Source organism: Oreochromis niloticus, linkage group LG19 (genome assembly GCF_001858045.2).
Source record: "Oreochromis niloticus isolate F11D_XX linkage group LG19, O_niloticus_UMD_NMBU, whole genome shotgun sequence".
NCBI classification, from domain to species: Eukaryota; Metazoa; Chordata; class Actinopteri; order Cichliformes; family Cichlidae; genus Oreochromis; species Oreochromis niloticus.
This window is the reverse complement of record NC_031983.2, coordinates 12,098,273-12,113,103: the sequence shown is the minus strand read 5'-3', so window position 1 is coordinate 12,113,103 and position 14,831 is coordinate 12,098,273. Positions and strand designations below refer to the sequence as shown.

The 14,831-nt window shown below is 42.7% G+C and overlaps 1 protein-coding gene across 6 annotated transcripts in view; it reads left to right on the top strand.

Moving 5' to 3' along the window:
• The first annotated feature begins 2,843 nt into the window (after window positions 1–2,843).
• eml1 (EMAP like 1) overlaps window positions 2,844–14,831 on the top strand; it is a 51,287-nt gene continuing 39,299 nt past the window's right edge. For 3 of the 6 annotated variants that reach the window (XM_025900839.1, XM_025900836.1, XM_025900835.1), the window contains exon 1: window positions 14,139–14,782. In XM_025900839.1, the coding sequence (XP_025756624.1) occupies window positions 14,716–14,782 (67 nt within the window). In that variant the 5' untranslated portion in view covers window positions 14,139–14,715. Of the gene's footprint in view, window positions 3,047–14,137; window positions 14,783–14,831 lie in introns of those variants that run through there. The other 3 variants (XM_025900838.1, XM_005477053.4, XM_005477055.3) reach the window with 3 other exon arrangements.

Genomic DNA, 14,831 nt, shown 5'->3' with positions numbered 1-14,831 from the left:
GGTTCTGCCCACACAGCCATAAAACAGTTAGTGGAATCCTTTGGAGGCTGTTAGATTTAACACTATTAAGAGTTCATTAGTACCTGCACTCACAGCTACTGTAGCTATTGAAGCATCATTAACAGAGACACATTAAAGTAGGCTAGGGGGCCTTTTCGCCCGGGCCACCTTTCATCGACACCTGTGATAGTTCAAAAATCTAAGAAATGCCATTTATTTTGAGATACAGTCGCAGTTTATTTTACTCTAACGGGCTGTTTTTAAACTTACACTTATAGTGTGGTGTATTATAACACACATACTAAAGGGTTAAGTATCAGCAGTCACAATTAATAAGCAGTTCAGCAAATAAAAAATGTAATTGTTTAAGTTTTTAAGTCTTAAATGAACATCAGCAAACAGTGAATCTTAGAACGTGGTGTGTGAATGATGCACAAAGATTAATCTGCACACAAAACATAAAAAAATAGGGAGCGTTTCCATTTATGATATAAAACAGTATTAATATTAAAGTGTTAGAGAATGTTATAAATTTTTATTATTATAAATTTGGCAATAAAAGATTATGATCACATCCGGTGAAGTAAAAAGAGTATCAAATACAGCTTACGGACAAAAAAACTGCAGTACAGTTACTGAAGATGGATTTACTTAAAAGTTCTCATCTAATTCATTATTTTTACCTACTACTATCAGTATTCAACATTTTGCTGGCTGGCTCGATTTAAAAAGGTCTTGGCAGAAAATCAACATAAAGGATCTGATTGCTTTAACGGCCACGCCTTAAAGTTTACTCGTCTGATACGTGAGAAGGTCAAATCTCATTAATAATCATCTGAAAGAATGAAACGTTATACGTCTGAGGCTCGCTGTGATACAAAGACCCCCGGGCCGCGAGACGTTTTACTGTCGAGCCTTTAAATGAATATTTAGTTACCCATTGCTGCTTCTCCATGCTTGCCGGTTGCTCCTGATTGTTTGTTTTACCGTCACTGCCTTTTTATTCCAGCAGTTTACCATTACATCCTGTTATTTTCCTAGTTTGTGCCCCCATTACTGTCACCATTACTAAAATAACACAGCTGAAAATCACCGCTTGTGGGTGTTTTCCTTGATTTAAATGAAGTTAAAATCTGGGTTTTTCAGACTGTTGACATTTGTTGCTTGCAAAGAGAGTGCGTGCTTCATCAAACAGGTGGCCTGTCATCATTGTTCTCACTGTAATTTAGTTGTAATTATCAAGTAAAAGCAAGCCTCCAACTGTACGGTAATGCAGGTTTTATGGTTACCAGGCTATTGTAGGGGTCACACGTCCTTTAAATGTCCTGCTTCTCCCAGTAACCTGGTTTCTTGTGTATATGTGCCGTTGCCATGCAGTTAATACGAGATGCAGGCTGAAAACTTGTATTAAACTGCTTTACGGTGTAATTAAACACAATCTGGGCACCGGTCTGACATTACCTCAGCCACAGTTATTACATGCGAGTAAAACTGCGCTGCGGTGGCTGGTTCACTTTCTGTTTGCCAGATCTCACGGGGGGTCAAGAGGTCTCTATGGGGTGAAGGTTTAGGTTGTGTTTACAAAAGGGCCTTCAAGCTCCTCTGCAAACAAGAGCTGGAGATCAAACAGCTAAGCTGGTCCCAGTGTGAATGCTGGGCTGCTGGGCTGCTGGGCTGTGGGGAGGGCGGAGGGGTTACTGACAGGTCTGGTGGACAGATAACAGAGCAGGAAGCCCTCTAACATCTCATCCCCTGTGTTCTCTCAAATTCTCAAGATAACCCCAGTCCCCTGGCACTTAATCCTAACCTTTCTGACACAGGTTTTGCTGGAAAAGTCTTCCATCTGACCCACACTTAATCACATGCTGAACCTTTCCCTCTTGTTAATCCTCCCAGTCAAGTGACAAAGGGTCAGCTGAGTAAGCCGAGAAGTAATTCAGAGCTAAAAGTGTGGAAAGGCTGGCAACGAATTCAATAAAAGCTGCAGGCAAGTAGGCTGGTAATTTGTGCAGCATTATGAAGTGTCTGGCAAGCACTTTTCTTTGTCTCCTCCATCACAAAAGGATTTAAAACAAAGGGTGAAAGCTGACGTGGATGATCGGTAGCCCAGCTTTTACTTTCCTCTTGTCTAGTTTGTCTCTTCACGTCTTGTCTCGCCACAAAAGAGAGAACTAGTTTTCTGTTTCCTGTCTGCCTGTATTTAGTAAAAACGGAGCAAATGGAATTACTCATAAACTTGGCCTCAGACTTATTTATAGGAAACAATACGCAGCACTGACTGAGTTTATGTTTAGCTGTCAAAAATGCAGTCTTGAGGAGTCACTTGATCCTGGAATTTGCTTGGTATCCAAGCTGCTTGAGGAGCTGGGAGCAGCACAGGGTTTCTCCATGCAATCCTCAATGAGGCACTACTGCCCTCTGCAGGAAAGAAAAGCGACTACTGCCAAAAATGCTGAGCTTTTCTGCCAGGCCTGGGCCAACCTGTCTCTCAAGGGATAAGAAGTTTACTGAAGGGTTTCTGTTACAGGCTGGAGGGATGAGGAGAAAAGCACACTGGAAAACAAATGTGGCTCTGGTTATTTCATAGGGAGTTTCTTAGGAAAATGCTTGGCCTGCCTGTTTTGTCAGAGGCAAAGTGAAACACAACTCTTATCTTTTTTAATTTTAATGATTACATGTGCTTGTAGTAGAAAGCCTATGACATCATAGCTCAAAGGTCTGTCATATCTAAGAGAAACAGTATCCCAAGCGAGGGCTGTAGTTACAAATTTAGTGTCCAATCGCGCGGTGTCCGATGTTTGACTGGCATATCTAAGGGCCACTAGCCAGACTGGGAGCCAGAGGGAGAGAGTGAAAGCAGACAAGGCGATAGAGAGTCTTAGAGTGAAACAGTCTAAGAGATAAAAGTAGAAAGCAAAGAGCTGGACCACACATTGAAGGAGGCACAAATAGAGAAGAAGAAATCAGCTGCTTACACCTAACTGACCAGAGAAGACGCTGTCCCGATCCTCTGTGGCCATGTCTGACTGTGAGGGGCTACCTATGGGTAAGAGGAGCCTGAGTCTGCGTGACTTTTGTACGGGAATGTTTACGCATGTGTTCGAGAGAGATATATGAGAGTGCACATCTGAGACGTGCACATCTTGCAGGTCTGGAAATTGGATTCTGTATCATCTGCATTTGCTTCTCTGTTTTCTTTCACTGTGTGTACATTTGAAGGAGGGGAAGGAGTTGGGGAGGGGAGGAAGGGGGTGGTGGTGTGTGTGGGGGAGCAAGTGGGAGGGGAGGGTGGGTGTCTTTCTCAGCCCATCCTGTTTTAGTCTAAACCCTCTGCTGGGACAGCTCACCCAGCAAGTATTCAACTGCAGCGAGGAGCCGGTTCAGCTTGAGGCCTTATATGGAAACTTGGAGTGAATTCCCTTTTGGTTTCATCAAAATAATGCAGAATGACTGCCCGTAAGTTTTAATGTGAGATGTGCAGGGAAGGGGAGAGAGAGAGGAGGATGAAGGTCAGGTTGGATTAAGGCAGGGAAGTCCCGGCAAAGCTGCGCATTTTGTCGGTTTCTCCAATTGTTCCTGTGAGAAGGATGTTTGGATACACCAGTGCTACATGTGTGCCACAGCATTAAGCTAAAGGTCATTTTGTGCAAGTGCAGCCAAGCTAAGAGAAGAGATGAGGCCTTACTGCTTCCAACAGAAACAATCAGTTATAAATAGAAGCCTTTCCCCTTGTCTGGTCCTTTCACTCCTGCACTCTCTCACTCATGTTTCATTCTCACCTCTGTCTACCCCCCCACACGCCCCCATTCTCACTGTGGGCCGTGCATGACTCTTTCTTCGGTGTAATTAAACGCGACTCAGCAGAATGAGAAGCCTTTGAAGTCTGCAGTTATATAAACTGCAGCTTTGAGACGAGCAGCCAAGATTTTTTGTGATTGTGTTTAATGAAGAGCTGACCACACTGTGGCCACGCCTCCTTATCCTATGATATCATTCCCTACTGCATTTGCCAGGAAATGGCATCAAACCTGATAAGCTAAATCACTTCCAAGCTCTCATTTCAATGCAGATTCATTTTTAACCCCTCCCCCCCCCTTCTTTTTTGCCCTTTCTGTCCTGCTGATTTCATAACTCAATAAAATTCCATAACTTTAAAAGGCTTCTGCTGCAGATTTATATTTCCAGCTTTACACTCCAGTTTTTATGCTGTTTAAAACTAATGTGCTCAGCACGTGCATATTAAATTCGTTCATTCATTCCAAACGCGGCAATGACTCAGATGTTTTGCACAAGATTTAAACCTTTTATCCACACATTCTGTATCTTTTTGAAATCTTTGTAGTGCAATTTTTAGGTTTAGTTAAACATGTGTTTCATATTTTAAACAGGCCTGTTTCAAGAGCAGATGTTTGTGTGCAAAGATGACAAAACAATGGTGCACGCATGTCTGGGAATGAAGATGTTATCTGTAGGAAGCGGTGTTTAGGAAACAGCACTTGGAGAAATAAACAGTTTAAAACAGCAGCCTAATGGTCAGTGAGTCTGATATAGGGACGCGTTCGAGTTCAGTTTCTGTAAACAAACTCCTTAAAGAAATGCACATTATGTATTCATGCCTGAGTAATATCACATGTGTGCATTTAAAGTATGGCTTGTACTGATGATTAAAATGTATTTCTTAATCCTCATTAGTTAGTTTTGGGGGCAGCATGGATCTGAACCTTGTGGTCATCTTGTTGCATGTTATCTATGTGCATGCGTGGGTTTTCTCATGTAGGCGTGTGTGGCAGATGACCACGCAATCTCACATCCACAACCACAGTCAACACATAACAACAGTCTGACTCTCTTAGATGGTCTGGTGACATATTAAGGTTGCATCTTGCTTTTTTTGTCCATAGCTGGGCCATCGCTTGGATTTATGTAAGCATCTTGCTCATGCTTTAAAGTTAAGTGTAACTATATAGTGTAGAAACTACATGATATGCACGATATGTGTGGGTCCCGGGTTCAAATCCACTTTCTGGCTGATTTGCAGTGGGTTCTCTCTGGGTATTCTGGTTTCCTCCCACAGTTAAAAGTCATGCAGTTATTAGAGTTAGGTTAGTTGGTGATTCCAGATTGTGAGCAAAGAGTGCAAATGGTTGCTTGTCTCTATGTGATAGACTGTCCAGGGTGTACCCTTCCTCTTAACCTATCACTTCGGGGTTATGCCCCAGCCCCCCCTGCAACCCGGATAAAGATAGGAGGATAGTAGTTGTAAATCCATTCAATTTTTTTGTTAACCAGACTCTAGACTTTGTTGAACATTGTGTAATATGAAGACAACATGTAGTATTTAAGTGACCAAGTACTATTGGGGTAAAAGTTACTGAATAGTGTTGGAATAAAATGACAAAATTGTGAAGGATTAAAATATTCCAAGAGCTCAGCTTACTTCATCTAAACATGTTTCAATCATCCACTATTGAATTAAGTAAATCCAACATGTTCTTTTTTTCAGTGTATAACAACTGAGATGAGGTACTTAATGCAGAATTAAGTGGTACTGCTGTCACATGTCAAAATGTCTAATGAAAACAGTCCTCGTGTTGCAAAGTGACGCAATCACAAAACATAACGGCTGATAATCAATTTGATTTTCCTTTTTTCTGTGTGTTAATACTTGCTAACAATTTGTAGGGGGGGAGTTGTAGTCCTACTACTGTCCTACAGGTGGCAGTATTGGTATGCTGAATGAGTGGCTGCGGTAGTTGTCATAGAATAAAGTAAAAGCAAAGGGTCATAAAAGGTGGCGAGTTCAGCCCCGTTTTATGGGGCTGGGAAAGTGAAATAAAATGGAACAAAGAATACATCTGAAAAGCAGCTCCGGCTGCTGTGTGTCACCTAACTGAGACTTTTGGGGACAGAAAGAGAAAGTGACAGAAAATGTTGAGCATCCAGCCACATTAGATGCTGTATACCTGGACGCTCTTGAGCGTGCATGTCTTTGTGGGGAGTGGGAAGCTTGTTAGAGTGTGTGTCTGTGTGTGTGTGTGTTCAGAAATGCAGATGACAGTTGAAGATGGCGTCATGCACGACTCCCTGACGTCAGACCTCCATCTGTGCCCTGAATATGAGGACAAGTGGCTCTGCTGATGTGGAACCTTTTTCTTGGTTCATTTGTCATGTGGGCTTCGGAGCAACGACCTGCAGTTCTGAGTGAGTTTCCTGCCACGAATTACCATAAAGTCTCGAGCAGCAGAGGCGTACTTTAGCCGAGGTTATTTAAGGCTGAAGTGAAGAAGAACTGCAATGCAGTGACTTTAAAAGGGACAGTAAAGGATTGACCAGCAGGTTCAGCGAAAAATCATTCGATTCAAGACCAATGAACACAAAAGTTGTTACAAAAAAACGCAGAGTGGAAAGACAGACATCAGAGAGTTGTAGTATACGGCTGTTGAGGGTGGTGCATGAGCGAAGGAGAGAGAAAGAGAGAGCCAGAGTTGGTTGTTCAGGAAATGGGGGGAGGGAGTGGATGGGTGTTTCAGCGGCCGAGTCAGATTTGATTAATGTTGTCGTTGCTTGAGAGAACACACAGCTCCGAACACTCTTGGATACACAGTGTGTGTCCATATTACGCACCACAGCGCTGCTGGGTTTTCATGGTGGTGATGAGGTGGATTTAGATTCCTGTCCTTTAGATGAATGGAACAATTTTCACAGTAGTAGAAAGCTGATGAATTTCAATCCCTCCCACTGACCTGCACGGGGCTCTTTGCTGATTTTTAATGGCCCCGCACGGCAACGGTTGGATTGCAGTCCATTGAATTACACCAATCCTGTTCTACCTCTGTGTCCGAATTATGCCTCATTAACATATAGATTAGATTTAGAGAAGTCAGTCTGGTTTATAAACCTTCTTTCCCACTTCCATACCATCATTAGTGTGAAGGCGATGGGGTCAGGCAGGGTTGGGGAGGAGGCGGGAAGAGGTATCAAAGGTTGACAAGAAGCAATGAAGGCTCAGGTAATACCCACAGTATGATTTTAAAGGGTGTCGTGATGTTATGAATTTCATAACGTTGTAGCAGAAGATCAAATTCTCCTCTTTTCACACTTTTTTCCGCTCAGATCATCTGCTTTTTTCTTCCTGCTTTCAGCTCATATCAGTCCTCTCAAAGGTGTCTCAAAGCGTGTTTAGTGAAAATTCAATTCTCTTCTCCACACAGTTAGGATCTCTATTGAGGATGCCTCTTTCATCCTGGAAGAAAAGCAGTGTCCTCTTTCAGTTTACTTATAGATCTTTCCTTTCATCCACATTAAGATTTTTTTCTTTAAAGGTTTTTCTTTATCCAAAATGAGAGTTTAGATATTGAAGGAGGTGTAAACTGTGTGCACTGTAAACCCCAAACTGCATTAGCTGTTCATCACATTGGTTACTCTAAACCAAAGGTGAGTTTTTCATCTTAACCGTGTATGAAAACTTTAATCTACACCTGTATTTAACATCAAATGTATCTAAAGATCCTTACTTATTTTTAAACTGTCTTCCAAACCCTTTCTCTTGTGCTTATTGAGAGAAATGAAAAACACACAGCACCGATATGATGCTTATGTGCTACTGTACGTGCTAAAAGCAATAATGATGGTATTTATGGTCTACATCCAAAGGTTCTGTTGGAGGTTATGTTTGTATAAAAGTTGAAAATGTGTGGAAAATAAAAAAATGACAAATCTGTTGAGTTAAGCTTTGGCTTTAAAAGCACTTCCTGATTTTTCAGCTGCACACTATGAACACTTGTAAAGCTTGACTCAGTGTCAGATTACACTGAGCTGTGTATTATTGTTGGAAAGCACTGATTAAGATTACATCTGCTGAACAGGGAAGGAGACAGCACACATAAATACTTGTGCTCTATATGTTTGTTGCCCTATTAATATTTTCTTGACCTTTACCTATATTTAAAGGTTAAAAGAGATTGGCCTGCATTGACTGTAGCTCCAGCACAGCATCTAGGCTTGCAGTTAATCTATTAATATAAATAAAATGCATTAACACTGACTAACAAAACACATCCCCACAACTCCTACTTTCTTGTAAATCTGTGTAAATAAATGCGAGGCTCTGTGGACATTACAGAGACTGGCAGTGGATTTGAACATGAGTAATGCTGTTAAGAGTTCATGACGAAAGGAGTGCATTAAAACACAAGTGGTGACCCAGTTTTCCTGAATGCTAACATCATAATTTGGCACTGCTGCTGCTTGTGTGGCTCACAAGAGTGCACTATGCTGTGTGGCTGCTATTTGATTTAGCCATGCTCCTCTCTGTTATGTTTGCAACATTTGCGAGCCGACTGTCTTCAGAGGACAATTGAATGAAGTATTTAATTTTAGCAAAAGCAGATGGCTCCAATTGCTTACTGCAGGATATTCATCTCTAACAGTGTTAGCCACACTAGCATCGTCACAGGAGGCACTGGTGTCTGTGGCATACATTTGCATACCGGTCTCTAGCTTCATGCAGTGATGATGCAATTTCTATGGCAGGGGAGGGAACTGCTTTATCAGGATAGGTAACTGTGAATGTGTCAAGTTGTGTATTTTAAAACAGTATATGTCCTCATAATCTATGTGATGCAGGCTTTTCTGGTTTCTCAAATAGAGCTGCTAACACTCTGGATCCCCCACCCCACCCCCCCGCTGAATCTAGGTCACATTTCTACCACATAATTCATGATAACAGAAACTCTTAACAATGGCTCATCCTTGCAAATTCTTGTTGATCTGACAGGGTTAAACTAAACTATCTGCCGTTCTCTCTTATGCAGTGGAGCCAGTGGCTTCTCAGCAGACAGCGGACTGTCAGGTTGTTCCCACGTCGTGTCGGGCTGGACCTTGATAAATGAAACATCAGCTGAAATCACCGAGATATGCAGTACCATGTAGGCAGCCCTTGAAGCTTATAATGCCCGACACACGGGTACCATAGTTCATAATTAAGTGTCATAAAATATGTTTTATTCTGCACTCAGAGGCTCTTCTGTTAAGAATGTATTAGAAATGACAGCTTATTTTTTTCCCAGCATGTGGGGGATGATGTATTTTCAACAGACTCTCGGCTGATTTGCTATTCCCTCTCACACTCAATTTATCTCTGCTCCCATGCAGACAGTTATTAAAAAGAGTAAGCCTGTCAGTCACGGAGAGTAACTGCTCGTCATTTAGGTGCATCAGTGGTGACACTGATTTTATAAGATATCAAACAGGCCAAGATATTACAGGACAGAGGATGTGATTTTTTAAGTTCCTAGAGGGGAAATAATGACATTGTAGTTCAAGAAAAAGTACACTACTAAAGAAATATAAAGGAACTTTTTTTTTATCAGACTATAGCATCAAATCAGTTAAAGTTGTGGGATAGTGATCTGGTCATTGAAAACAGGTGGTTTTACAGGTTGAGGCCACTGGAATTTTTGTTTTCCTCATCCTCCTTTTTGACTGTTTTTTCACTAGTTTTAGATTTGACTAGGGTCAGTGTCACCACTGGTAGCATGAGGCGATACCTGGACCCTACAGAGGTTGCGCAGGTAGTCCAACCCCTCCAGGATGGCACATGTGCCATTGCCAGAAGGTTACTTGTGTCCCTCAGCACAGTCTCGAGAGCACGGTGGAGATTCCAGAGACAGGCAGTTACTCTGCAAGAGCTGGACAGGGCTGTAGAAGGAACTTAACCCATCAGCACAGCATTGCCCAGCCTCATGTGGCAAGAGTATGCAGGCAGTTCCTGGAGGATATAGGAATTGATACCATTGACTGGCCCCCACACTCACCTAATCTAAATCCAATAGAACAGCTCTGGGACATTATGTTTCGGTCCATACGACACAACTTAGATTTTTGTTTTCTGGGGGGGGGGGTTCTGGGGGGGTTCCCATTGAGATCTGGTGTGTTTCCAAAGCTTTCCTTTAGTTTTTTGAGCAGTCAACATAAAGATAAATTAATTGTTTCAATCTTTATTGTTTCTCTGTTTATTCAAAAAAGCCATGCTGGAGACTCTGCATCAGCAGCACTACTAACATGCAGTTTAGCCAGTTTATACCTGCTTGACCACATGCTAACCCTAGTTACCGTCTCGGTATGCCAACAGTTGCCACTAGCACAGCACAAAGCAAGGCAGGAGTTAAATCACTGTACGATTTAAAATGTGGCTGTGTTGATGGGACGAGAGCAGGTTAAGGTTAAGCGATAGACTAAGATATCCTGAGGGAATTATGAGTATCTGTTGAGGTGTTTGAGACTGTTATTTTCATTCATTTGTAAACCAGCTTGTCACGCAAGAAGGACAAGACAAGAGATTGTAAAAGTCATGACTCACATATTCATTCTCTGGCGACCATGAATGTCTGAACCACATTTTATGCGTGTCATCTGTGAGCCATATTTATGGCTGCGCACCAAAAGATCGCTTCGAAATGAAAACCTGCAGTATTTTGCTGTCACTTCCACTGTGGGATGATGAGTTAATACAACAGCTAAAGAGCCAAATGTTCTCACAACCACGGAAGTAAATGAGAAACACTTGTTTCATGCGGAGGGTTTTATGCTCACTCTTTCCTTTTGGCTCATCTTCTCCTTGGCACAAGCTCATATTGGCTGACCTTTGCTACCTGCTGCTACATTTACATTTTAGATTTAACACTTCTCCTCTTTCCATGTGAAAAAGTAGCTAGTCAACCTTTGTATATTTTTTTAAAAAAAGGATAGGTTAAAAATTGTACTTGATAGAGGTGGACTGTAATGTTTAACCATTTTAGCTGGAACAACCCTCAAAGCTGCAGCCCAAAAGCACAATCGCTAAGATGTGTGTATGGTCTTTAGCTGGCCTTAAAAAAATCTGGGAAACCTGATCCTACATGTGTCCATAGGCTTTGTTTAAACTCTGTGTTTATATAAATCAGTGGGAGCCCAGGTTGAAATAATTCGTGGTGTAAAGCACAAAGCAGCCCAATAACCAGGACAGACACACAGATGGTGGCTGGATCATGCAGAGGATTGACCTTGTTTCCTCTTCAGCTCTGGATTTGATTGTGTATAATCCTGGCCCACTGACAGACTGACTGATCATCTGTTGAAAAAAAAATGTCAGCAGTTTCTTTTTTCTTTCTGAAACAAAAATAAGTTTAAAAAAATGAACAGCAGCTAAATGTTGAATGTGACCTTCAAGTGCCAAGTTAAAAGTGCTTTTAAACAAATGACGCTAACCCCTGTTAAATGTATCATGCAAAGAAAGTTGAGCATGTGCTTTAAAACTACCATGCATTCCCCTAATTTTCCACTGAACTACCGTGTACCCAACAGTATAGTATTATTATGGAATAAAAAGAAAGCAATTAGAGTAAACCTGTGGTTTATGCTTTTGTTTCTTGGCCACTAGGGGGCAATAAAAACAGCTGACCACAACGCAAAGGTATCATCGCTTTTTTAAGTTGTTATGGCTAACAGTTAAATAACATTAAATTCCTTACACATCCAGCTAATGGCATAAAGCAAAATCTTGGCACATAGTTTGGAGTTATGTTTCTCGCCACGCGACGATTGTAAGTCTTGTTTTCAACTTTTTGGCTCAGTTGTTGTTCTCCACCAGCTCCTGTCTGTTGAGCTGCTAACTCTCGCTATGGCTTCCAGTTGATAAATGCAACTACTGACAGAACAGGCAGTAGAAAATATATATCTATATCTTTTTACCCACTAGCTTGTTATAATGCCTTGAAAAGAGCATTTTTGTGTTTTGAAATCGTACGTGGTGAGGGGTGGCTAAGGCTGTGCACCAGCATGCTTTAACTTGTAACACATGAGTCGGTCCTGGATAATCCTCCTTCCTGTCTCTAATGATGATCAGAATTCATGTGTTCTAATAATATTGTTTTATTCAGTATAACTTTTTAATTTTTGCAGCTACACGTGTCGCCCCCTGCTGGCCAATAAATAGAATACAGGTTTAAGACAATTACACAGTGGCTTCATTTTTCAGACCCAGAGGGCTAACTTCTAAACAGTTTATGAAGTGTAGCCACTTAAAAAAAAACATGAACTAAAAATATTTAGCCGATAAATCCTCCTGTTTGTCAGGTTTTGTTGTTTGCATGTCTAACTGACTGCACAGATTATGTGTTTTAGGGGCCGTGCACACGCAGTATTTGTTAATAGAAGCGGAATAGCCTCACAGTAAGTGCAGCACTGTCCCACTTGTCTTACAAGTGGTTCACTGATGGGCAGTGAGGGTGGGAGCAATGGACTGAAAAGGGATGGAGCAGCAGCACCAGCACACTTCACCACCTGCCACCCTCTGAGTTGTAGGTGGGGTCAAGAGCCCCATGGGGCAGGATTTTGGAGGGTATATACTCTCCTCTGGCACAAGCATATGCACAGAGAGACAGATACACATAAAACCAGACCCTCTAATCTAGATCCCACATCAGACCCTGCAGTGAGATGCTACAATGGGATTTACCATAATCTGAGCCCCTTCAGACAAAACACCACTGTGACCTGCAGTCTTTCAGAACAAAGCACAAAGGGTGTTTACTGTGCATGTTTTGCTTGTTCTTCTAGCAGGGAACTGCACGGAATTCCCTGTTTTATCTCAATCAAAACACTGGATGTTGCACTATTCAGGACTAAAAATACACACTTTATATTAATGCAGGACAGCTGGGTGCACAGTTATATTCTGTGGTTGTTGATAAGAATATTAACTGAAGACAGTGCAAAGGTGAGAGTTTTCATATTGTAACATTCTTGAGAATAAAGAGTGAAAATGCAGCACAGGCCTACAAAGAGTACCTTGTTTCCTTGCATAATCCTGTCTGCTGGTGAGCTTAGTCGATCTGCAGTGGGCTCGACGTTATTGTGTAATAAGTGAAGCCGAGTGCAATGTTTTCCCCGAGGTCAATGCCGTGGAGGGCCTCAAACCGTAAACTGATCACTGCACGCCTTTCATCCTCCTTTTAAAAGGTCAAATCTAGCAGGGTCACCTTTAAACCAGAGATATTGTGACAGGTACCTGCACCAACAGAGCATCACATTGACTGATAGTATCTCATGTTCTGGACTGCTATAAAAAACATCACGTATGGGCTCACCCCTCTGCTCTCTTTAGAGCTTCCCTGCCTTTGTGTGACTTTTGTCGGCTTTGCCTTGTGATCTCGGCGAAAAAAAATGGGGGAAGTGTTTCCGACACGAATATAGGCCACAGACACTCTGTGTTCTTAGGCTTTATTAGTTTTCCCTTCAAGCCTGAATTATAAATAATGCAGTGAGACCCCTCCTCTCGTGCACATACAAAACCCTCTCTCTGTGTCTCTTTTTTTCTATAGGGTACCCCCCCTCACAAAACTCCCACCCCGCTCACTTTTTAATTTGCTCCTTCTTTCTACACCCAGCACCCTCCTCAAGCACCTCTCAATTTCTTTTTCCTCCTCCCCCCTCTACCCTCCATTTATTTCTCTCTTTCCTCAATCCCCTATAGTCTCCCTTTCATTCTCTCCCCCTCTCGTCCTTGTTTTAAGGAACCCTCGGTCTCTGTGCAGTCTGCAGCAGGGCAGATAAGACGGACAGAGGACAGAATGATAATCGTGTTTAGTCACAGCTGAGATCCCCTTGGCAAGGTTCAGCTCAAACGCTTGGAGGAGGTGACGTCGGTTTTGTTGTGGTGTGTCCCCATGTGACTCCGTACTCACACATACAGTATATGTGACGTTGCTGTGCATGTGAGAGCAGGAGGATAACATACCAGCTGCTCTATGCTGACTTCTCTTCCAGCTCTTTTTCTCTCCTGCCTCCTTTCTAATCTCTTTTTTCTTCTCCCCAATGCCCTTGTCTCATTTCCTTTCCCACTTTGCCCTTGCTTCTCCATATTTCCCCGTCTCCTTTCTTTCTTCCTCTATTTCCTCTCCTGCCATTCCTCCTTTCTCTTGAAGTCTCCTTCCCTACCATGTCCTCTCTTCTCCCCTTTCCTCCTCTCCTCCGCTCTGCTCCCACTAAAGCTGGTGGAGGAGGAGGCTGTATCTGACAGGCCCAGCCCCCTGCGCTCTGACTCGTCCACGCTGTGTGTGACAGGGGAAGGCTGGGCTGTCCCGAGCATTATCTTAACACTCACACAGCTCCTGACACACAAACATACACACATATACACAGCGGCTGCCTGTGCGAGAGCTCGCCTGCGCTGTCAGCTCAAGCCCTCTTAAAGCTGTTTTTTTTTTTCCTTCCTTCTCTCTCTTTCTTCTGGAGATCAGCGAGAGCTAACGACACACAGCTGTCTCTCCTGGAGAAATAAGGACAAGAGGAGCCAGGAGAAGGGAAGGAGAGGACGATCACAGGGGGAAAAAAAAACAAAAAAACAACCGGCAGCCTCTTAACTTGTGTCCCTGTTCAGTCATTCTTCTGCAGGGAGTGTTTTCTGCTGTAGTTCAGGACTTTTCTTTTCTTTTTTTGTGAGAGAGGGGGATTGGAAAAGAAGAGGGGCTGGAGTTCACATGACATAATCGGAGTGAATGGGTTGCCATGGTGACTCACCCAGGGAGCCTGACCCGTACAGAGTGAATGGAGGGAGCGCCTTGGACGCCAAGTGAGCGATAAACTAAAGTAGGGGAGTCACCAGAGAGAGAGAGAAGGAGCGAAGGAGTGGTGGGATACCAGAGGGAGCACAGAGGTGCCGAGCAGAGGCTGAGAATGGAGGACGGTTTTTCCAGCTACAGCAGTTTATATGACACCTCATCACTGCTACAGTTCTGCAACGGTAAAACTAAACTAACCCTTCATATACTCCCATCCCTTTCTACTATGAA